The following is a 24,029-nucleotide window of genomic DNA, read 5'->3' on the forward strand; positions in this document are numbered from 1 at the left end:
TCTATTTAATTATTTTTAGTTCATGCTAAGGCCTTCTATAAATGATACACGTACTAGGCCCATAATTTTAATTAAGTATTAGAATAATGATAAAGTAAAATTCGATTTATGTAATTTTAAATTTTTATGATGAAAGATTATCTGTTTTTTACATTAACTATTTAAATGATATATAAATGTTATTCAGATGAGATAATGAGGAATATGTCTTATTGAATCTTCACCAAATAAAATTCAACAACATTGCAATACAATTAAACGTAGAACTAAACTGAAATCTAAGTACACGGCAAACAGTTTCTATAAACAATGAAATTATTTTACTTACCGGTTATGGAAGACGGTACTATCGACGGCAAGTTGGCGAATGCTGAAATAAATGAGAAACAAAACATTAGCTACAGCATTCCGTGCTATGTTGAAATGAATCTGCGTTCCGTCGGAACCCAAACTTTGAATTCAAATTCTTGTTATTTGCATAATAATCATAGGAATGACAATATTTACCTGGTAGCACATTGATCCATGCTCCTCTGTTGATGACACATATGTTTTTCACAAGTCAATTAATTATTAGCGTTCACAAAATATCATCGGCCGTCGCCCGACGGCAACGGACTCACGAACACGTGAATAAATTACACCCGCAAAATTTACAATTACGAAGATTACACACGCGATAAATAGCTGATAAAAGATCAGACACGTATATTAACACTAATTATTACCGGTGACCAGGAAATATAACACGATTTACCGAGTTTACATCAAACAATAACACAAGTCAAAAGTGTGGAATGTGCACTCGTCGTTATCGCACCGAATGAACAAAACAAAATTTTATCGCTGGAATATTTCCAGGTAAATCTACATCGTTACGCCATCTGAGAACATTTTATAGTACCTCACAAAACAACAAAGTGTTTCAAACAGTGTGGCGTGCATGTGTGTCAGTGCGAATTTGTCTGTGAGGCAGTGAGTGGTCACGCACTTAAATAGCAGCGTACGTGTAAGACACGTACACGAAAGTGCGCATGCACCACCCTGTCTAAATGACTAGCGAATTTACACAAAAATACAATAAGTCAAATCTAGACGACGCATGATTTTCAAATTTAATCTATCAAACAACACAAATCACAGACTGTTAAGTCTTTAAAACGACATGATGATAATGATGATGACAACACACAAATCAAGTGGAAATTGATTTATTGTAAAATTCTACACGGATAACACTCGACACACGTATACACTTCTAAGCAATAACAATACACTGCATCTGCACATTAAAACAGTCTCACACAGTTCATCAAGAAAAATATAACGTGCTTATTTAGCACAAACATTATACCCCACTTTATAATAATCATACAAATCGGTACATGTTTCTGGACCCTATTATATAAATATAAAGCGCAGTTATTGTTTGACGTACTTTACGTTAATGCTCTATGTTCCTCAACTGAATTAAATTTAAAGCAGAAAACTTAGCTGTATAATAATATATCAAATAAAGTAAATTTAGAAGACAAGTCTTGGGCTGATATTCTTTTTATGTTTTGACAATTACCTATCTTCCGCAATTTCTCTCAACCAAATTAAATTTACAAGATAAGTCTTGTGCCGTTTTTTCTCAACCACGATAAATTTGTCGCATCAAATTTACCACATTAATTTTGCGCTGTTTTTTTCAAGCAAATTAAACTTGGAACGCTAGTCTTGCGACACCATTTCTCAAGTGTATTAAATTTACATTTGCGCTTTTAAGAATAAAACAAATATTCTTAAAAGCGCAAGTAACAATTCATCAGTTTTTTTTTCAGTCTTGTCGAGTCCTGCACAAATGCGTAGATTTGGGAGCTGGTTTCACATCTCTGAAAGGTCAGGTCAAGAAGTACTCTCTTTTTCCACATTCTTCATAGGCAGTAATTAATTAATTTCGCAAGTTCGGTGGGATCATCTTCAGTGCTGCCTTTCATAAATCGATGACGGCGCGTTAAACCTAAAACACATACATTATTATAATTAAACACATGTACATTATTATCAAAAGAAATTAATCACAGTGATTGGCCACACTTAAAAAAAGAGATACCACATACCATTACTAATAATTAATAGAAAATTTTGCAGAGCCCCGAGGACTCGTTGTGAAGAATCCTGAAGATGTTTTCTTGTTACGGCTTGTTAGATTTTCAATAAAATTCTATCCAATACAGGACCACAAACCATTTCCACCGGCACCATAATCTGCGTAACAAAACAGCATTAGAATAATGTTGAAAATTTTAGAATGTAAAAAATCAAGTTTAAAATGTTTCAAAAATTCACAAAAGTAGTGAAAGTTTCAGAGCAATTTTAGGCACTTCAAGCATGATTTCTGGGGGCGGCGAAGTCGTGTCATATAAAATTACTCTCGCACTATCTAAATTCGAAAGAATCATTGAAATCACAGAAACGATTCTCGAGATACAGCGCAATTTCCACCGCATGTTTTCGAAAAACACACAAATTAGCAATTTTCAAGAATTTTTTACAGGGTGTTCCCGCAAGATTTTCGAGGATCGCTAATACGCATTGTAAAGAATAACTCTCGCACTTTCAAATCGTAAAAAAATCATGCAAATATCTAAAACCATTCGCGAGATACAGCGCAATTTCCACCGCATGTTTTCGAAAAACACAAAAATTAGCAATTTTCAAGAATTTTTTACAGGGTGTTCCCGCAAGATTTTCGACAATTGCTGATACGCGTTGTAAAGAACGGTTCTCGCACTTTCTAATCGTGAAAAAATCATACAAATATCTAAAACGATTCGCGAGATACAGCGCAATTTCCACCGCATGTTTTCAAAAACACAAAAATTATCAATTTTCAAGAATTTTTTACAGGGTGTTCCCGCAAGATTTTCGACAATTGCTGATACGCGTTGTAAAGAATGGTTCTCGCACTTTCTAATCGTGAAAAAATCATGCAAATATCTAAAACGATTCGCGAGATACAGCGCAATTTCCACCGCATGTTTTCAAAAACACAAAAATTAGCAATTTTCAAGAATTTTTTACAGGGTGTTCCCGCAAGATTTTCGACAATTGCTGATACGCATTGTACAGAATGGCTCTCGCACTTTCTGATCGTGAAAAAATCATGCAAATATCTAAAACGATTCGCGAGATACAGCGCAATTTCCACCGCATGTTTTCGAAAAACACAAAAATTAGCAATTTTCAAGAATTTTTTACAGGGTGTTCCCGCAAGATTTTCGAGGATTGCTGATACACGTTGTAAAGAATGGCTCTCGCACTTTCACATCGTGAAAAAATCATGCAAATATCTAAAACGATTAGAGAGATACAGCGCAATTTCCACCGCATGTTTTCGAAAAACACAAAAATAGCAATTTTCAAGAATTTTTTACAGGGTGTTCCCGCAAGATTTTCAAGGATCGCTAATACCCATTGTAAAGAATGGCTCTCGCACTTTCTCATCGTGAAAAAATCATGCAAATATCTAAAACGATTCGCGAGATACAGCGCAATTTCCACCGCATGTTTTCGAAAAACACAAAAATTAGCAATTTTCAAGAATTTTTTACAGGATGTTCCCGCAAGATTTTCGAGGATTGCTGATACACGTTGTAAAGAATGGCTTTTGCACTTTCTATTCGTAAAAAAATCATGCCAATATCTAAAACGATTAGCGAGATACAGCTCAATTTCCACCGCATGTTTTCGAAAAAAACAGAAATAGGCAATGTTCAAGAATTTTTTACAGGGTGTTCCCGCAAGATTTTGATGATTGCTGATACGCGTTGTAAAGAATGGCTCTCGCACTTTGTAATGGTGACAAAATCATCGAAATCGCACAAACGGTGAGATACAGCCGAATTTCAAAAAATTCACAAAAACAGTAAATGTTTCAAAGTAATTTTAAGGCACTTCTAGAGTGATTTCTGGGGGCTTCAAAGTCGTGCATTATAAAATGACTCTCGCGCGATCTAAATTTGAAAGAATCATTCCCGAGATACAGCCGAATTTCCATAGCGAGATATAAAATTTCACAAAAATCATGTAAAAATCATAAAATTAAAATTGATAATAATGAAATTGTGTCATATTTCACTTAATTTAGTAGAAAGAAAGTGAAACATGTAATTTAAAAATAAACTTAAAACTTAAAACACTTATTCACACATTCTAAAACGTATTGTCTGCAACACACGCGCACAATACAAGATCTGAACGCTATAAAAACTTATTAACACACTGATTTCGATAAACGCGTAGAGACAAAAACCAAAACAACTCTATTGTGTATACTGAAATTTCGCAATGCTAAAACCTTCTCGAATGCGTACATACAAAAGACCATATATGCCAATTATGAGACCGTTATATAGACATAATTAAAAATGAAAAATAAATAAATAATATATAATTTAATACAAAACCTACCAGTGGACAATGGCGAACTACAATTGATGTCCCCCGCAGATGGCAGAAAGTACATACCGTAGATGAAACGCAATGAAACGCAACGCACCTCGAACACAAATATCGATAAACAAACGAGGTTTGCAAAAGGAACGCGTGCGGAAAGACCAGCGCGCTTAAGACGACTGAAGCAAGCTAGACCAAGCATAGCTACGCAGTGCGAACACCGCGTAAGCCGACAAGCACACGCACGCGACAACATGCGATAAGACTGCGCGCGCAACCTGCAGCGCAGTATTTCCTACAAGGCACGCAAAAATGAAGCTGCAAGAACAATAAGGTATATAACATAAGGTGTTATAACATATGTAATGATAAAAGCATTATAACAAAAAGTAAAACTAGAAATAATTTACAAAATAGTGCAAATATAACACAAAAATGTTATTGCCCAAAAAATTTTATTGGTGATCAATAAACAATATTAAAATTTGCATTTTTCGGACATTTTTAGCACAAATCTAGTTCATGCTTTACCAGCTAACATTTAAAACTTTCTACACTCATAATAAGTGTAAAGTTAGCCTTACTTCTGCCACTTGCTCACGCACGCGTACTGTTGCAAATTCCCGGCGATCATCTGTATTGATGTTTATATTGTCACTGGTTCTAATTTCCTATCAAACAAACATCTTCAAGAAAGATTGATGTTAAAGTCAATGATTTAACATTGAAAATGCAATCTAATATTTTCCAACAATCAAAAATAACATTCCACAAGTAAGTTAAACACTCATTCAATGCACACTCAAATTTTGACCTGACATAATACCATGACATAATTCAATTTTAATTTTATTGTAACTTTCATAGTAACTTTCTTTTCTTTTATAGAAATATGGATTAATATAAAATTTACCAATATGGCTTACTTTCATTTTCGCTGCGGAGATCGCGTGACACTGCAGAATGAGAATTGTACTGCAGTGAGAACAAATTATGAGAGCAATTTTGATCATGGTGTTGTCATCACTGCAGAACCAATTCCAAATGATGTCCTCTTTGAAATAAAGATAGATAAGAAGGCAAATAACTGGTCAGGGGGTGTAGTAATTGGTGTCACTGAAGTCCAACCATCCCTCTTTGATTTTCCACATTGTGCTACAAGACTTAATCATAGTGCATGGGTATGTAAAAATTCATCCAAATTACATAATAAACTAAAAAAATATTGTTTAATATTTTAGTTGATGTCTGGATACTCCCTGGTAAAGAATGGCATCACAATTGTTGAAAACTATGGTCAAAACTTAGACAACCTCAATCAAGATGAAAGAGTAGGCCTAATAAAGACCTCTGAAGGTGATTTAATATTCTTGATCAATGGAGAGTCACAAGGCGTTGCCTTTGAAGGTTTACCATCTGTAGTATACGGCGTGGTCGACTTGTACGGTAATTGCGTCCAAGTTACAATCGCCAGCCCCGTCCAACGCGAGCACAATAACGATGACTGCATGAGTGGCAGCTCGGTACTAGCTATCGAAAATGACAACTTAAATGTCACTCTGGGAGCAGATATCAGCGAGTTGAGTTTGAGTAGTAGTAATAGTCTTGACATACGCATGGACATGAACGTCAGCTTGACTCTACCTGAAGAAATTCCGCGCAAACTCTGCTTTCACGAGCGATGCGGATCTTTAATAAAATTATCAAACGAACAACGCACTGCGGAACGCCGCAGACCTCTGGATGAATTCAACAATGGCGTCGTGATGACTCACCGGCCATTACGAGATGCAGAATTATTCGAAATCAGAATCGATCGTTTAGTTGATAAGTGGAGCGGAAGTATAGAAATGGGTATAACAACTCACAACCCTGCAACCCTGGTATTCCCTGCAACAATGACCAACATGCGAAGCGGTACCATTATGATGTCAGGTTGCGGTATTCTCACAAATGGTAAAGGTACCCGACGTGAGTACGGCGATTTTAATTTGGATGAATTGAGTGAAGGTGATCGTGTGGGCATGATGCGCAAAGTAAACGGTAATCTTCACTATTTCATCAACGGAATGGATCAGGGAATTGCCGCACAATGTGTCCCACAATGCGTGTGGGGTGTAATAGACTTATACGGAATGACAATCAAAGTATCCATCGTTGAGAGGGACGAACGCGAAGAGCAAAATTTAATGACCCGGCGTAATACCCGCGACCAACAACTGCAAATCCCCGAAAGTAAACCCCCAACAGACTATTACGACCGTCTAACATTTCATCCAAACTGTGGGAGTCATGCCCAGGTGGTAAACAATGGTAGGACTGCTCATAGACCAAACGCAGCTGATGATTTCAACAATGGCGTGGTGCTCACAACCCGCCCATTGAAATCCGAAGAAATGTTTGAAATACGCTTGGATAGGGTTGTCACCAAATGGGCTGGGAGTATAGAAATTGGTGTGACCACTCACAGTCCAACTGATTTAGAATTCCCGTTTACCATGACCAATGTCAGGTCTGGGACTTGGATGATGACAGGAAGTGGTATCATGCACAATGGTATCACTGTCCAGGAACAATACGGAGTGAATTTAGATAGGTTACAAGTCGGTGATAGGGTTGGTGTTATCCGCAAAAACAACGGGTATCTAAACTTTTATGTTAATGGAGTTGATCAAGGTATGGCTTCATCAAATGTCCCTGAACGCGTGTATGGTGTGATTGATTTGTATGGTCAAGCTGTAGAAGCAACAATTGTCGATGTATATGACTATGGTTCTCCTGATACCATGAATTCAAGTGTTTCTAATACTACTTTATACAGTGATCTAAGGTTTCATCATGTCCACGGTCGTAATGCGATGATTATCAACAATGGGTTGACAGCATGGAGACCACAACCTTTAGCTGAGTTTAATGGTGGTATTGTATTCTCAAGCAGACCTTTAAGAGAGGGTGAAGTGTTTGAGATTACTATTGATAGCATGGTTGACCGCTGGTCAGGGAGTATTGAATTAGGTGTCACTGCGGTGCGTCCTGATGAGATTGACCTACCTAGTACTGCTACAGATCTAGGTAGAGATACCTGGATGTTAAGCGGTTGTTCAGTCATAGAAAACGGTGTGACTATCAAGTCTAGTTATCCATGTGATTTGGATACGCTTGAAGTAAACGCGAGGATTGGTGTGATGCAGACAGCGGATCGTGCGATTGAATTTTTCAAAGATGGCGTATCACAAGGTACTGCTTGTGTGGTACCCCAGGGTAATCTTTACGCTGTGGTTGATTTATATGGTCAATGTGCACAAGTTAGTATTGCTTGTGCTAGTCCAGTCGCTGCGACTCCTGCGGTGTCCGCGGTGATGGAAAGTTGTCAACGATCGGAAACTTCTGCATCACTGCAGGCTGCTAGTGTTGTACAAGCTACATCGGAGTTGGATATTCATCAGTTTTATGAATGTCCGTCAAAGGCCTATGTTTTATCTGATGAGCGTAGAATTGCAACCAGGGCAAAAGATGTTCTTCAATCAGTGGTTTACAGCGCTACTCAACTCTGTCAAGATGAAATTTTTGAAGTTTCTCTTGAAGGTTTACAGCCACACCTTGCTGGGACACTGTGTTTTGGAGTGACGCCTACACCTCCATCGCCGAATACATTGTCATTACCACCTGATACAGCGTATATTACAGGAAATGAATTGATTTATAAAAATCAAGTCCAACAGATTTTCGCACCATCTTTACAATGGTTGCGGGTGGGTGATAGAGTTGGCATTGTTCGCACACCGGATTCTAGTCTGAAAACTTTTGTCAATGGAGAAGAACTTCCGGTGATCTTTCCAAGACTTCCGGATGTTTTGTATGTTGTTATTGACATGCGTGGGAGTTGTTCGAGTGTCCAGGTTGTATCAAGACGTATGACTATTTCATCACCGATAGCAAGTATTCGACTGCAGGATAGTTTAGAATTGATGGTAGACCAGGAAACTGGAGTTATAACAACTGGAATAGTCATAGAACCTGTTATAAACGAAGAAGTAGAGGATCCAACCGAAGACCATGATTTACAACCTGATAAAATTCATCATTCGCCAATACCCGAGTTGGTTAAATATGAATTCCATGATAATCATGGTAGGAATATTGAAATAACCAACAGGAGTGTCGCTAGACGAGTTGCAAGCTACAACCAAGGTGTTGTATTGGTCCAACCTGCTTTGAGATACAATCAAGGTGTACATGTGACTATTGAACAAGTCGATAAGAATTGGTCATCTTCTTTGATGCTTGGAGTAGTCTGTGGTCTGCCAGAAAGATTGACATTACCAGGAACACTTCTCTCTTTTAAAGGATCATGTTGTATTCTTGCTCATGATTGGATTTCTATCAATGGAGTAAAAACCAGATCAAATTATGCGCAAAGACTACAAGGTTTATCCATTGGGGATACAGTAGGTGTTGTCTTAACAGAAGATGGGTTACAACTTGTAATCAACAATCACCCCGAAGAGATTGTTCAATGGATTCCACGGCCAGGTCTTGGAGCGTACGCTGTGTTTGATTTGTATGGACAATGCACACAGGTTAAGATACAACATGAAGAAGACGAGGAAGAAAAAGTTGTAGAAGTTGTAGACTTTGAAAAAGCAGATTTGGAAGCGTGTGAGAAAGAAAGATCAAGTCTTACCTTACCATTGACGTCGTGCACGAGCAGTAACATTCCAGTTATGACTAATTCTGCAACAGCAACAAACACAAGTGCTGGAGGAGTAATGGTCACTTCTGGAAATGCTGTTTCCTTCGCGAAAATATCCATCACACCTTTAACACCTACTAAACAACCACCATGTCAGTATTTATTGGAGTGTTGCAAGTTTAAGAAGAGTTTGCTTCTGCCTGATGAATATTTCACAACTGACGAGCCGACTTGTTATTGCACGAATTGCTACAGAACTAAATCACTTGACGTTGAAGCGTTAAAGGACGAATCTCTGATAGGTATGTAGTAGATAACATTGTAGTAAACAAATGAATTTGAAATTTATGTGGATATATTTATTTAATAGGTTGGGTTAAATTCCCATTGAAGAATCTCAGAAATTTATCAACTGATAAATGGCACACTGCTTATTATCCCTCGAAACTTGGAACAATTCGTTGTATCTTAGACAAAGGACAATTATTAACCAAAGGTATGTACTTAAAATAAACTAATCACATTTTTAACAATATTTATGTTTCTTTCAAAGAACAAATGCAATACTGTAACCTGATTGGTCAAAGACACGATGACATCCAAGTGGTCTTCAGTCCATCAATGCAGCACTGTCTTCAGGAACCATTCAAAATTGAACCTGGAAAGGAAGCACTGGGTGCGTTCCAGGTTGTGGTCAAACCAGGCGCTTACTCCGTTGCGAGGGACAGTCCCGAATGGAGCACCAAAGAAACAGGAGCGATTTCATTACAAGCTCTCTTGCTACAGTTAAGAACCATTTAAAAGAATCATGTAGACAAATTCATATCATTTCATATAAATGTATTTATTTCATACACATCTACGAGATTAATTCCAAAAAATATTAACGCTTTGAAAACAATTATTTGGAAAAGTGTTGAATGTGATAATCGGTAAATTCTAATCGAAGTACGAGTACGAGAGTTGAATGATGACATTATACTGTATATCATGTTTTATTTGCGAATATAACTAATCAAAGTTTAATGATGAGTTGAATATTGTCATGTGTGTTAACCCCAGACGCGGACGTGTTGATCCCAGCTGCAGGAAGCCAGCGCGATTCCGCTGGGTGCTAGCGAGATGGACGTGACACGATTTTCATGTCCTTGCAGAATACCTACAATAGAGAGATTAATATAATTCTATTATTGAATTTTATGTTTTTTTTTGTACCATTATGTTGCATTTTTAATGTATCCCAAATATGAACGTTGTTATCATCTGATCCGCACATAATAAAACGTCCACTCAAAGACAAAGCACAAGATGTAAAACCACTGCTTTGGTTTGGTGGTTCGTACAAGCCGATTTGTTGATCGCTGCGGATATCGAAGAGTCTGGCAGTTTTATCTTCGGATCCTGTTGCAAACGCTTGACCACCTGGATGGAACTTTATAAAAATCAAAATTAATTTTTATCATTCGTAAAATAAATAATAAAACGTACACAAACAGAATTAACATCAGCAGTGTGTCCGAAAAATGTCTGCTTGGGTTTCTGTTCGCGTAGATCCCAAAGCCGACAGGATTTATCCACACTTCCGGTGACGTACGTGTTGCCATCTGGTGAGAGACTAATGGAGACTACGTCGCCATTGTGTGCATTGAAGTCGGTGGTTTTCCGACCTGATTCCAAATCCCATTGACATCTAAACATAATTTTAATACAATTAATGTTAATTTATGAAAGTGTGCATTAATGTATTACATTTTCATGTCTCCAGAACCTGTCATAATGGATTTGTCGTCTAGAAAGCGACAACTGCTGAGGAAACCATCATAACCTGCTAATTCGCGTACCATTTTGGCGGCACCGGAAGTATCGCGGTTGTTGACGTCATAAACAGTACACATGTTATCCATTCCACCACAAGCTACATCACAAACAGTAATTTAATGAGTGTATGAATGTTTAAAGATTAAATTTGTTTTTACCAACAAAATTTCCACTTGGTGAAAACGCCACACTCATAACCCATGCTGACCTCAACGGAATAACCTGAACTTTATTTCCGGTATATGTATCCCAAATGATAAGTTTGCCATCGAGGGAGCCGGTAACGCAATGGCGGCTATCACCGGAATAATGCACAGAGTTGACTTTGTTGATGTGTCCTTTGAGGACTTTCTTCGTGCTGAGTTTTACCTTTGGTGGGTCCCTACACCCGAACAAGCGCTTTCCAATGTTACATCAGCTTGTTTTCCTTGAGCTTCCTGAATAATTATATCAAGTAAACACAAAATCACACAAAATACACAAAATTGAATTGAATTGAAGTTAATGTTAATTACTTTGAGATTTTTATAAAGTTCCTCCAACTCTTTCCTCAATTCCAACAATTCTGGATCTTTCGGCGGCATTGTTTCGTTTGATTTGACGCTGGAAAACTACTGAATACTGAAAATGCAATCGAAGTGCGTTCGTCGACGGAGCGGTGATCCTATTATGACTAATTAAATTGTACACGACGAAGACCTACAAGCTGAGGGTATTTTTATGTTTCGCAGGAAACACGATTCAAACTATAGGTACGTATATTATGTGGTTTGTCCACTTGCTCATTAATTTCATTAATCGGATAATATAAAACAAAATTTTCAATAAAAAATAAATTTATTTCATCTTTTAAAACATTTCCATCATCTTTTTGCTTAAATATTGTTTTAAATTAATTAATTTCTACCTTTTCAATACAAAAATACAAACAGGAACTTTTCAATCAATATAAATACAAAATTGGAATTGTTTTACAAAAATTGATATGATAATTACATAATGATGACCAAAATGAGAGGTATAAATCCATTTTTCAAGGTGAGAAGCATGAAATGAAACGCAACGCACCTCGCGATTCACTGGAAATATGCTTCAAATGCTTACATAAGCATTAAGTTTTTGTGTTTGACGCTGTCGGCTTTGAGCTGGAATATCCTGCTACTGCTAAAACGCGTCGTGCTCACACGATTCGATAATTATACGAAACTCTCTTGCTTATAATGCACATTTACTAAATCGCATTCGTCGACATAACTCCTCACATTATAAAATTAATAAAATTACCATAATAACTCTAATTAAACACAGTACAAACTCTAAATATGTTTTCTAAGTTCCTAAAATTGTTAAAAAGTGCGTGAAAACAAAAAGTGAATCAAAAGTTTTTATCGAAAGTTTAAAATGGCTTGAACGTGACGGAACCTGCATTCATTTCATTCTATAGTTTTATACTTTAGCTTTTAGTTTCACCCAAGTTTTTTCACTTTGTGGCAACTGCGGCGACAATTTCGCGCATCGCTGAATCAAGTGTGGTTGGACTTTACTTGTGAAACTGTGAAAAAGACGCGGAATCAGCAGATTTAACGCAGGGAATGCAAAAGAACTGTCGAAGAAAGAGAATTTGAAGCGAGACCGTGACTAAATTACCTTCCAAAGTGGACTGAACTGTACGAAGTAAATCGAAATTAAAATTCTGGCGACTTATAACAACCACTGCGTCAGTTAGTTAACGTCCGTCGCGCAGAATGCATCGCATAAAAAGCAAATTAACTTCAACTACCTCCACGCATGCAGCAACAATAGCAATCATCGTTTTGTGGGCGACATTATTAAGTTGTGAATGCAGCGGTGTGAAACAATACAGAAAGGGTAATTAATTAGTAAATTTATTAATAAATTAGAATATATAATTTGTGAGATGATTTGTGTTTTTAGTTGTTGAGCCGGAACAATGTGATGTTGAAGGAAAACTTTGTTCACCGCCAAATACCAATGAAAAACGGGAAAATTTATATAAAAATCAAGATGAAATTAAGTTGGAAAAACCTGTGAAACCTTATGAAAAAGGTAAGGTTGTTTAAATAATAATAAAGCGGGTGTAAGTCGTTTCGCCGCGGTTGATTTGTCGTGGGTCGATTCGCCGCAAGAAAAAATTCAAGTTTTAACTCATTTTTATGCGGAAATAAATAAATTTAAATGAATATTAATAAAGATTTACGATTAAACTTACATATATCACTTGAATATTCTCATAAATCTATTTATTTTTGCGAAAAAATCATTTAAAAACTTGAATTATTCTTGCGGTGAATCGACTCACGGCGAATGTGAACCGGGAAGAAAAGATTCGCGGCGAATCGACAACGGCGAAACTCCCAACTCCTAACGACTCCCAAAATCATTTATTTAATATTTCTATTCACCGAGAGAGGGCTCTACATACTTCTTCATACTACAGTTTTACACCAACAGATGTCTACTTGTCTTGAACACTTTCCAGCATTCTTTAACGATGATACGAGCGAATGATCAGATGTTTATGCTACTGGCAACTGCCGGCTACTGAATCCCCTTCACATTCACAGATCCCCTTCCTCCCTCTTCAGCAAAAACATCTGCGTGCTCCTAAGCGTCTCCTGCCTATTCATTAATTGTTAGACGTTCATACGCGGTGTGTGCGTGCGATGCGTAATGTTGCGATGTATTATTAATATAATAAACGCGGTTTTCGGTGCGCTTTGATTGTTTTTGCGGTAGTTCTTTGCTGATAAACACCCACGCCCCAAGTAGTGTTGAAGAAAGCCTGATACGAAGAAGAAGCGCAGACAAAATCATGAATTCCAAGGCGTTTTGTGTATTAATCGTTAATTTATTACTGCCATTCTTAACCGGTGCCATTGAGAATAAGGGTAAGAATTGAATTTGATAAATAAAAACGTTAAAACTGAAAATTTACACATTTTACAATTAAAATTAAGAAGTTTATGAGTTAAAATAGTAAAATTAACGAGTTTCCGGTTGATATTTATAGATTTACGACATTCCAGACGCCAATATTCATTGTTTTAAGAAATAATTCTCGAATTTTCTTGCTTTTTACTTGTGTTACTACATGTTTTCAAAACATGAATTGAACTACCGGGTCATGAATAACTGGAATTCAGCGTGGAACGAAACGGCGATAAATGCGATAAGATTGGTTTAATCGTTATGAACCCACTGGTTTGTTACTCTTCTTTTTAATCAACGCGGAACACTCGTTTGATTCATTCAATGTTCAACTCGTTGACGCTGCAATTACCAGAGTAATATTCTGTTTTAAGCATCAACTTGTTGATAATTGAAAATGTCTTTCACGCAAACTGGGTGCGTGACTTCCGGCGTGTATATTTACATTTGTTTTTAGATCTACAGATGTTGGAGTAATTCCTATTTGTAATTTTAAACGATTTTACAGATGATATAATACTGTAATGTTCATCATGTTGACAATTTCGATTTCTATTTATAAACGGCGATTGTTCACGATTGTGACATGATGTAATAACCGCGTTTATGTTCTTGTGCTCAATATTTTGCTTTTTTACTTTCAAAATGGCTGATTATTTCTATACAAAACTATGAGTATTATTAGGTTATGTATTAGTGTTTGATTGATGATGAATTGTTTATCAATGCACTTTATTTCACAAACAATTGTGTTTATCGATTGCATCAATCAATTTTCTTTCTAGATGACATTCTAGTCTTCACGGTCGCTACAGAATACACAGATGGCTTCCAGAGGTACTTACACACCGCGGCGGAATACGGTATCAAACCGGAAGTCCTCGGCATGGGCGAAAGGTGGCTGGGCGGTGATAACATCCGCCTGGAAGCCGGCGGCGGATGGAAAGTCAATTTACTTAAACAAGCCCTGGAAAAATACAAAGACGATGAGGAGAAAATTATTTTATTCACTGATGGGTTAGTTTTCAACTCATTTTTACGTAGAGATAAAAAATGTATTGATTTTATAAATATTTTTGTAGATATGATGTGATTTTCCTATCAGACCTCGCCAGTATTTATGAAAAATTCCAATCAACAGGCGCACGTGTATTATTCGGGGCGGAAACAGCCTGCTGGCCAGATAAATCTCTCGCTGATAAATACCCAGAAGTGACTGTAGGAAAACGTTTCCTTAATTCTGGTTTATTCATTGGTTATGTCAAAGAAATACTCAAATTATTAAACTATGACACAATTAAAGACAAAGATGATGATCAGTTGTTCTATACCAACGCATATTTGGATGAAAAACTGCGAGAGGAGTTAAAATTCCAGTTGGATCATAAAAGCAACATTTTTCAGAATCTTAATGGCGCCATTAGTAAGTCTAACCTCAATTTTTTCTTAAATTTTATTTTATAACTTATTATTTATGTTATTTTAAGGTGAAATTCAACTTAAAAGAATCGATGCCGATGAAAAAGAACAATCTACAACCATTTATGAATTCAACAACTTCTTATCATCTACACAACCGTTGATTTTACACGGGAATGGTCCATCTAAACTACATTTGAATGCTTATGCAAATTATGTTGCAAAAGCATGGACTCCGGAAGATGGATGCCGCCATTGTGAACTTGAGACTATTGATGTTGACAAAATAGCGGAAGAAGAGTTGCCTATCGTTTACTTGGCATTGTTTGTTGAGGAAGCGACGCCATTTTTGTTGGAACAATTGCAGAAAGTAGTAAAGTTGGAATATCCTAAGAAAAGGATGCATTTCTTCATCCATAATAATGTAAGTTGATAGAAAATTTATTTCAACGAAGAAACTTGAAAAATGTTGTGTTTTGTAGGCAAAGTATCACAACAAATTGATTGAAGAGTTTAGTGAGAAACATAAAGACGAATATTTATCATTCAAACAAATAACACCTGAAGATGGAACAAATGAATGGACAGCAAGAGATTTATCACTGTAAGTTTTATGTGGATGACTTAAAATGTCTAAAAGTAGTCTTATTTATAGGTTATGATTGATAACACATAAAAAACATAAGATTTTTCCACTTTTAACAAATTATTATGACATATATTTGTTATTATAACTGTTTTAATCTTTCAGGGATCAATGTGTGGCCCGAAAATGCGATTATTACTTCTCTGTGGACTCCATCGCACACTTAGACAACCCATTCACCCTAAAATTATTAATCCAACAAAACCGCACCGTGGTTGCCCCAATGCTCTCCCGCCCCGGAAAAGCATGGAGTAACTTCTGGGGAGCACTCACCACAGACGGATTCTACGCAAGATCAAATGATTATCTAGACCTAGTCCACTTTGACCGCAGGTAAGAATTGTTAAGGTTTACATTTATTCCTCACTATATAATAGTCGTGCTGGTTAACAATATGTTAGCAAGTATACAAAATACAAAATCAGTCGAAAGCGATGCTGAAGTCCGTCTTGAAGGACCTCCGGTCAATGGAGTACATATTATCAGCGGTGCATTCATACACGCCGGCATCCATTTGCGTCGCCGGGTCGATCTCCAGCTTGCTCTTCACCTTATCGGGCCCAATGCGCCATTCGTGCACATTCATATACAAATGCGTGAATATCTCAGCGCCATCTTTGTACCACGTGATGTGTGGTCGCGGATTGCCTTTCGCCATGCACAAGAAAGCAATTTTATGGCCCAGAACGTATTCATAGTCAAAGTGTGAAGCAAGGGTTATTTTAGCCCCCTAAAAAGGATTTTATTAGTGATTGTTTTATTTGTTAGGTAATATCTTACATTATTATTGTTGTAATATTGATCAGATTCAGGATCTCGGTATTTTCCAGTGATAGGCAACCCAATTTGAAACTAAAAACAAAAATTTAGTTTTTCGTGTTTGATTTAAATGGCAAATGGTGGATACCTTTGATTTAGCTCTTGTTCTGGTGCGACCCCTTCGTGCTGTGACGAGGTGCGCCGCGAGGACGACGCACAGCAAACAGACCAACAACCGCATCTCTTGAGTATAGTACGCGGACGACTGTTATCCGCCGCCGATGGCGTTCGCACAGGTCGCTTATGCAATTCATGCGGGGGCCCCATCCCCCCAAACACTCTGCCAATTGTCGCTAAATTGACGGCAATTTAGAGCGATTTGTGTAAGCTACACCGCCACCTTTCATTATGGCCCACAGACGGATCAACAAATTGTCGTGATTTAAACCATCCACTTACATTCAATTCACCATCGAAAACAATACCTACAATTATATTTCAAAATGGCGCACCGCATAACCTTACAATTGCAAATTGTTATAGGCTACCATAAATATTTCTTTATTTTACTCATAAAAAATTCAATGTATTTGTGTGCGCGCATGACAATCATCTAATACGACACACTTGATTTGTTGATTATTATGTCCTGGACCTATTTGTGCTACTTGTGTGTGTGTTGGCTAAATTTTCCGCGCGCCATGATTGCCCTCCTTAATAGGTGACCATCACGTAGTCGGTGCGAAAGCCGCGGCTGTCAATCGAGTACTTGTTGTTCGCCTGGCACTCATAGTACCCGGCGTCCTTCTGCGTCGTCGGATCGATCTCCATCTTGCTCTTCACCGTATCATTGCCGATGGGCCATTCGTGCACCTGGAAGAACTTGTGCGCGTACAGTTCAATCCCGTCCTTGAACCAGACTATCTCCGGACGTGGATAACCGGTCGCCATGCAGAAGAACGTTATTTTACGTCCCAGCATGTAATCCAATTCAAAATGGCTGGCTTTCACGATTTTTGCACCCTAAAATTACCATAATTATATTATTGCGGGCAGAAAAGTTTGGTTATGTTACACTTACGTCTTTATTGTTGTAATAACTCGCGGCGGCAGGATTGTGATGTTGTATTACCACCGGAACGCGTTGACTGAAGATACGACCTCTGCCTCTTTGTCGAGCTTTATTTGAAATTGAATTTTTTTAATTTAAATGTTTTTGTAGTTGTGGTTGTGTAATTACCTCCGCGTGCGCAGTCGCATTCTTGAAGGTTATTACAAATGACCAGAATGATGATCGCGCTGATAACGATAGCGCACGTATTCTTCGATTGCATTTCAACTGCGTGTTTATCGCTGCGAATGTGTTTGGCTTGCGTTTTCGGCCTGTTGCTGATGCGGTATGATATGCGCGTCCATTTTGTGCATATGCTTGTGCGTCGCGCGCGCGCCGATTTGTCGTAATTGTCGTGTCAGTCGGTTTATAAGGGTCAATGCTAACGAACACGAGTGCCTCTTACGCGCAGCCCTATCTTGTTTGCACGCCGCAAACACAATTACTTCATTAGCGCTCATTCAATCCCAACTAGCGGCGCATTTATTTATTGTTTCACACTCTAACTGTCTTGGTTGATTGTTTTGCAGAGGATTATGGAACGTACCTTTCATCGCACACTGCTATCTCGTGAAGGGTTCCCTGCTGCAGCGTTATGACAGAACAAAACTGCATTTCTCGCGGAAAAACATCGATGCTGACATGTCTTTCTGCGCGAATTTGCGTGACCTGGATGTGTTTATGTTTGTCAGTAACCGAGTAGACTTCGGCCATCTTGCTAATCCTGAAACGTATGATACAGCTCTGTCTGTTCCGGATATGTATCAAATTTTCGAGAATCAAAAAGACTGGGAAGAGAGATATATTCATCCAGATTTCGCTGAAAATCTCAACCCGGAAAAGAAACCAGCGCAGCCATGCCCTGACGTCTACTGGTTCCCAATTGTAACAAAACAATTCAATTCCGATCTTATTCACATGATGGAGTCATTCGGGAAGTGGTCCGATGGAAGTAGCAGTGATTCTAGGTTAGAAGGCGGGTATGAAGCAGTACCCACAAGAGATATTCACATGAACCAAGTCGGATGGGAACGCCATTGGCTCTATTTCCTTCAACAATATGTACGTCCTCTTCAAGAACATGTTTTCACCGGATATTTTCACGATCCACCTAGATCGCTGATGAATTTCGTGGTAAGATACAGACCTGATGAGCAGCCATCTTTGAGGCCACATCATGACAGCTCCACTTACACTATCAACATTGCATTAAATGAACGCGGTGTGGATTACGAAGGTGGCGGCTGTCGCTTCATCAGATACAACTGCAGTGTGGTTGATACCAAACCCGGATGGTTGTTGATACATCCGGGTAGACTGACGCATTACCATGAGGGTTTACTGGTCACCAAGGGGACCAGGTATATCATGATCTCTTTTGTTGATCCGTAAACACAGAAGGGTTCATTTTATAAGCATATATTACCAGAGTTTGGTGCAGTCAAGTACAAAACGCGACAGAAATGTATTTTTTCGACATTTTCATTGACGGCAATACTAACATTGTGCAAATTGATTTTTATATACAGATTTTTATTAATGTAGATGTTTTTGTATGGAGTTTGTTCCTAATTTGATTAAATAAAGATAAACCAATAAAGCGAATAATTTACTTAGCGTAATAAAATAAAATCTTATAAGTTTTCAACTGAATTAGTGTACAGGTAGTCTTACTTTATATCGACAACAGCGCCATCGGTGGCAGTTTTGAAAACTATTATTTTCAAGGTCATTCCAGCAGGATAGCACTTAAACTGCTTAAAATATTAATCCTTTGTTATGATAACAGTGTTTAACATAACAAGAGGACTCTAGACATGTCCTTAAACACTCATATTTGATGATATGTACATGTTTTACCTCTGTAAATATGCATACACTACAAATGTCGTCTAAATTATTCAAAATTCCTTTCTGTTGTATTTTCTCAATTCAGGTTCTAACAAACCCAACTATTATTGTTTGGTGTAGGCGGTCGGTGACGCTCGCCGCACATTTATATTTCATGCATTTCACGCATGAAACTTAATATCATGAGAGTCGCGCGTGCAACATGTACTATCGTTACTCCACGGCGCTATCACACATCTTCCTCTCCTTCGTCGGCGTCTACTGCCTGCGAAGCTACACCGCACAAAACCACAACGCAGGATACCACCCCATATTCTCATACTTAATCGTGCTGACCAACTCATTGAGCGGTATTTGGAAATGGGGTAAGTTATTTGAATTAAAAACACTTGAATTACAACGTTTTTTTATATAAAAATTGTTTTGGTTTAGGAAATCCAGCGAATGGCTACACATCCAACACCATTTACAGCCATACTAGACTCCTGCAAACAATATTCACATTCCCATTGATTGTCACTGAGCTATGGATGAAGAGCAACAGTTGCTGGCTTATTGCCTATGTGCATATTGCCTGCTCACTTCTCATATGGATGTGCTACTACTTCAGGGCCTACAGGGATAAGTTTGTTGATATAGTTATAGCTTTAAATATCCTCTCATGTTTTATTGTCTCCATTAACATGGAAAACTTTTATGGTATGAGTCTCGGCTTATCGTACGGCATCAACCATTTTGTGTTGAGGGAGGGTTGTGAAATCTTTGAGATGCCAACCATTGATTTCTACAACTATGCTTTGTGCTTCTTCCTGCCCTTTTCACTCAAAGCACTGCAAGCTTAGAGCTTAAATGTACAGTTTGTGATTTGATGGTGGGCCTAAAAATTTTGCAACTCAACAAGACTTTGAAACAAAGTACAAGCGACGTGCTAAATTTTAAATTATACCAGGCTTAAAAACGTAACTTTTCTACGAATTTTACAAACACAAGATGATTCAAGACTCAAACGCGGAATGTTATATCGAATTTCTAAACAAGACAAAAAAAAGTTTATACATGTTTTATGCGTATTGTGCAGTACTGCAATGTCCAAGCATTTTTATTAGCGACTTATATATTTTTTATACAAACATTTCTATTATATACATATATCGATGAACGTTGTGAAACACGCTTTAAAAATGGAGACATGGTTCATTTCTCTATTAGATGTTATTTATTGTATTAGAGAAACGCATTCAATGTGCAAATAAACATTATGGAATATGTACATACATCAGTTGTTCGTTGTGTGCGTTTAGTCGAACGAATCAACTCGGATTAGAGACGAAATGACGACGATGACACAAAAAAATCCACTAAATTCCTCCTTAATTTCTGTATTTCCTAGCCGCCATCGCCGACTTCCGCCAACATAAAACAGATCTCATCGTTTGGCTAAACATAGGCCATCTGTATACTTGGTTGTCTATCTTTCGGAAGTCGCTGTTCTGCAGGAAAACTTCTGCGGTTACTTCAATTCAATGGCTTTTCCGTTCGCAGTCAGACAATAAGTACCCGCAAGGAAATTGTACCAAACCGCTGGGCTTACACCCATGAACCCATCACCCTCGGTGCACATACTGTACGCCATCAGCAGGGAAAACGCCGCAACGCCAGTCAGAATCTGTCCAGCTTTGCAAGCGACGTACAACTGCGCAACCATGTTGAGTATCTGATATAATTGCAGGAAACTACGATCACATTCGTTTTCTCCTCCCTGCATTAGATAAACCGCACCCAGCACGCAAAAGATGATCAACGGTAGATAATCAAATTTATCGCCGATCACCTGATTCTTCACAAATAAATCGGTGGTGAATAGTGAGCTGCATCCAGCACGCAGCACCACAGCAAAATCGGAGCCCATGAGTGAACTTCCGCTTTTCATATATGTCGCATAGATGGACATTGCGAATATCAGCAGGATGATTCCAATCGAGCCTAGTAGAAGAGTCACCTTACCTCCTTCTTGCATTTCCTTCTGCACGCCATAGAGGATTCCGGCGAGCAGCGCCGCGTAGGACGCTGGACTGAGAATGTTACACTGGGACATGATGTGCCTTTTGTATGTTTATCGATCGATAAAAGTTATTATTTGCCAAACTGAAAATTTTGATTGATGATACGAGCTGATGATGCTCCCCGGGCCGAAAAAAAATAATTTATGACGGGGTTAGAAGCTGTCGTTATGACACGCCATCCGCCATTTTGTTTTCGCATCGCAGCCGCCTAGATCTACGTGCATTTCACTAATTCAATCAGGTATATACCGGAAACGTAGTTGTATTGCGCGAATGGTAGTATTCCGGAAACGATTTCCCCACGTGAATAACCCAAATATGCAATGAGCAGTGTGACAATTTGTAAACCCAGGCAGAAATCATTGGCATTGCACGCGACGTACATCTGACAACAAGCGTGTAGAATCGTCGTTGTTCTGGCGACTTGAATCTTCTGCCCTGGTTCAACCAGGAAATCAGTGAAGACAATCAATAGACTTATCACCAGGGGGACGTAGTTCCAGTAACCTGGTACCACTTGATTGTCTAACCATAATTTTGTTGTTAGGAATGCAGGAGCTAAGATTTTACACATTCTTTGGATGTCTTCCATGGTGGCGTCGACTTGTTCGTCCAAATGAAGGTAGGCCCCGATTGCGCCATTGATTACCAGGCATGCCACTACTAATTGTGTGTAGATTCCTTCAGAGCCTTTGACTTTATCAAAGTTGAGGACTGTGCCTATGAGGATGCACAGGAATGATAGATTGTTGATTAATTTACCCATTTTTGCGCTCGATATTTGTAATTTTCACTAGGAATTTGTGCAATGTTGAAGTACGTTTCTAAAATGTCAAACTGTTAATTTCGTAGTGTAGTGTGGAAACGGAAATATTGGTAATCCAAGATGGCATCGCATGTTTTTCGTGTTTTCTGTTTGGTCACTTGTCAAATCACCAGTTGAAACTGACTGTCGTCTCTCACGCGCATATTTCGTCAAAATTCTCATCAAAATTCTAGTTTATCACTGAAGATGGTTGCTTGGTCATCCGTAGTTTCGCATGCCATCTATGGTGGTATTGCCATCTGGACCGCTGGGTTTTACATCGATTCCGTATCGCCTGCTCATGTTTCCTTCTCCATCCTCACTCTTAGGTCTATTACTGGCATCATCAATGCATGTACGTATTCAAAATAGCGATTGGTTGTTTTATTTTGATTTTTTAATGTTTTTGTTTGCAGGCGGTGAAGATGGTAATGAAAACGCAAAGAAAGTTTACGACTTTGTCGACAAAGTCACGTGGTTCTTTGCGTTTCCCTTCTTTGCGTGCCATTTATGGTTAGAGCACGGAGTAAGACCGGAATTGGCTTATCTTCATCCGGTTGTGGGCCTTATTCCGTTTGGTCTCTACATGGCCGAGAAGGACTTTGAAGATGCCAGCTCTGCTTTGATCTTAGGCAACACAATAAGCGCTGCTTTTGTTACCATTGTTAATAGTAACTGGTATGGATTAGGTGCTACAACTATTTTTGCGCTCACACACGGAGTGATCAAGTTTGAAGATGATAGCAGCATCAAGAAGGAAGATGCGTTTAATTATCTGCTTGCTATTTATGTTCTCTTGGCATGGCATGCATGGTAAACCAATGATGATCAATTAACTAAACTTAAAACAATAAATAACACAAAATAAATACCATATTATCATTAAAATCATTAAATAATATTAATATGTAATATTAAAAGACTTATTTTTCTGCTAAAACTTAATTTGAAAATGTGTTATAATATTCCAAAGAATTGTGTATGTTTGGTTGCCTATAGTGAACCACGTATTTCTATTTTATGTCAGGGTTCGAAATGTAACATGTCAACAGTTTCGAATAAATCGTTCAAAATTATCACATAATATACATATAATTAAAATTTAAGCGCATAAACATGGATCGAAATTCATTTTCCTACGTCCTTTTGGTGATTTCATCTCTGGCTTCATTTCTACATCTTAGTTGGATGGCTTATAATGAAAAATTCACGTTTAGCATCATTGGAATGATTTTTATCATACTCTACGGTTTAGTGTCACGTACGTAGATCTATTATAACCTTAAAAACCTATTCTAACCTTAAAACACAGTTTCAGAATATACACCTCCTGAAGAACCTGAAGAAGATATCGAAATTGCCGAAAGACCATCATACGTAACCGATGGTCCTTCATATCACAATCGACAATCAGCAGTTTCTGGTCCTCATGGACGCGGATCTCTTTACATACAATATCGACAATTTAGCGC

At 38.0% G+C, this 24,029-nt stretch overlaps 7 protein-coding genes and 1 long non-coding RNA gene across 10 annotated transcripts; 4 read left to right on the plus strand and 4 right to left on the minus strand.

Annotated features, from left to right (window-relative positions):
• Positions 1–1,195: 1,195 nt before the first annotated feature.
• LOC135796552 (uncharacterized) lies at positions 1,196–5,740 on the minus strand. 2 transcript variants are annotated; one of them, XR_010549359.1, is made up of 4 exons: positions 5,650–5,740; positions 5,370–5,598; positions 2,106–2,253; positions 1,196–2,005 (listed from the first exon to the last, which is right to left on the minus strand). It is a non-coding gene; the product is annotated as an uncharacterized lncRNA (long non-coding RNA). The 2 variants fall into 2 exon arrangements; XR_010549358.1 differs by lacking the exons at positions 5,370–5,598; positions 5,650–5,740 and adding an exon at positions 4,459–4,658.
• Neurl4 (neuralized E3 ubiquitin protein ligase 4) lies at positions 5,058–10,162 on the plus strand. Its single transcript, XM_065308606.1, has 5 exons — positions 5,058–5,217; positions 5,332–5,624; positions 5,685–9,438; positions 9,507–9,632; positions 9,690–10,162. Exons 2-5 carry the CDS (start codon positions 5,361–5,363, stop codon positions 9,935–9,937), a joined length of 4,392 nt encoding a protein of 1,463 aa, XP_065164678.1. The 5' UTR covers positions 5,058–5,217; positions 5,332–5,360; the 3' UTR covers positions 9,938–10,162.
• On the minus strand, positions 9,965–11,538 carry LOC135796548 (guanine nucleotide-binding protein subunit beta-2-like). The gene is given in 7 exon segments (XM_065308617.1): positions 9,965–10,295; positions 10,352–10,568; positions 10,625–10,826; positions 10,886–11,051; positions 11,113–11,337; positions 11,340–11,391; positions 11,470–11,538. Coding segments are annotated over 7 exon segments (1,038 nt in total). The 3' UTR covers positions 9,965–10,188.
• Positions 11,539–12,183: 645 nt separating this feature from the next.
• Positions 12,184–19,438, plus strand: Plod (procollagen lysyl hydroxylase). Of its 2 annotated transcripts, XM_065306803.1 has the most exons (8): positions 12,184–12,823; positions 12,890–13,021; positions 14,689–14,920; positions 14,986–15,326; positions 15,391–15,746; positions 15,805–15,926; positions 16,074–16,301; positions 18,369–19,438. In XM_065306803.1, the coding sequence occupies exons 1-8, from the start codon at positions 12,700–12,702 to the stop codon at positions 19,228–19,230; spliced, it is 2,397 nt and encodes a 798-aa protein (XP_065162875.1). In that variant the 5' UTR covers positions 12,184–12,699; the 3' UTR covers positions 19,231–19,438. The 2 variants fall into 2 exon arrangements, with proteins under 2 accessions (XP_065162875.1, XP_065162876.1); XM_065306804.1 differs by lacking the exons at positions 12,184–12,823; positions 12,890–13,021 and adding an exon at positions 13,521–13,863.
• LOC135795215 (immunoglobulin domain-containing protein oig-4-like) lies at positions 16,303–17,035 on the minus strand. Its single transcript, XM_065306809.1, has 3 exons — positions 16,876–17,035; positions 16,749–16,820; positions 16,303–16,698 (listed from the first exon to the last, which is right to left on the minus strand). Exons 1-3 carry the CDS (start codon positions 16,966–16,968, stop codon positions 16,390–16,392), a joined length of 474 nt encoding a protein of 157 aa, XP_065162881.1. The 5' UTR covers positions 16,969–17,035; the 3' UTR covers positions 16,303–16,389.
• LOC135795214 (immunoglobulin domain-containing protein oig-4-like) lies at positions 17,262–18,138 on the minus strand. The gene is made up of 3 exons (XM_065306808.1): positions 17,968–18,138; positions 17,809–17,906; positions 17,262–17,750 (listed from the first exon to the last, which is right to left on the minus strand). The coding sequence occupies exons 1-3, from the start codon at positions 18,059–18,061 to the stop codon at positions 17,442–17,444; spliced, it is 501 nt and encodes a 166-aa protein (XP_065162880.1). The 5' UTR covers positions 18,062–18,138; the 3' UTR covers positions 17,262–17,441.
• A 327-nt stretch (positions 19,439–19,765) lies between the features above and the next one.
• On the plus strand, positions 19,766–20,959 carry LOC135795212 (uncharacterized). Its single transcript, XM_065306805.1, has 2 exons — positions 19,766–20,054; positions 20,122–20,959. The coding sequence occupies exons 1-2, from the start codon at positions 19,892–19,894 to the stop codon at positions 20,529–20,531; spliced, it is 573 nt and encodes a 190-aa protein (XP_065162877.1). The 5' UTR covers positions 19,766–19,891; the 3' UTR covers positions 20,532–20,959.
• A 1,643-nt stretch (positions 20,960–22,602) lies between these two features.
• Positions 22,603–23,445, plus strand: LOC135795213 (uncharacterized). Its single transcript, XM_065306806.1, has 2 exons — positions 22,603–22,912; positions 22,974–23,445. The coding sequence occupies exons 1-2, from the start codon at positions 22,765–22,767 to the stop codon at positions 23,372–23,374; spliced, it is 549 nt and encodes a 182-aa protein (XP_065162878.1). The 5' UTR covers positions 22,603–22,764; the 3' UTR covers positions 23,375–23,445.
• The last annotated feature ends 584 nt before the right edge of the window (positions 23,446–24,029 follow it).

This window comes from Atheta coriaria, unplaced genomic scaffold (assembly GCF_025399875.1).
Source record: "Atheta coriaria isolate IRGN ID8LTWV9N9 unplaced genomic scaffold, Caltech_Dcor_3.1 hic_scaffold_7_pilon, whole genome shotgun sequence".
Taxonomy (NCBI): Eukaryota; Metazoa; Arthropoda; class Insecta; order Coleoptera; family Staphylinidae; genus Dalotia; species Dalotia coriaria.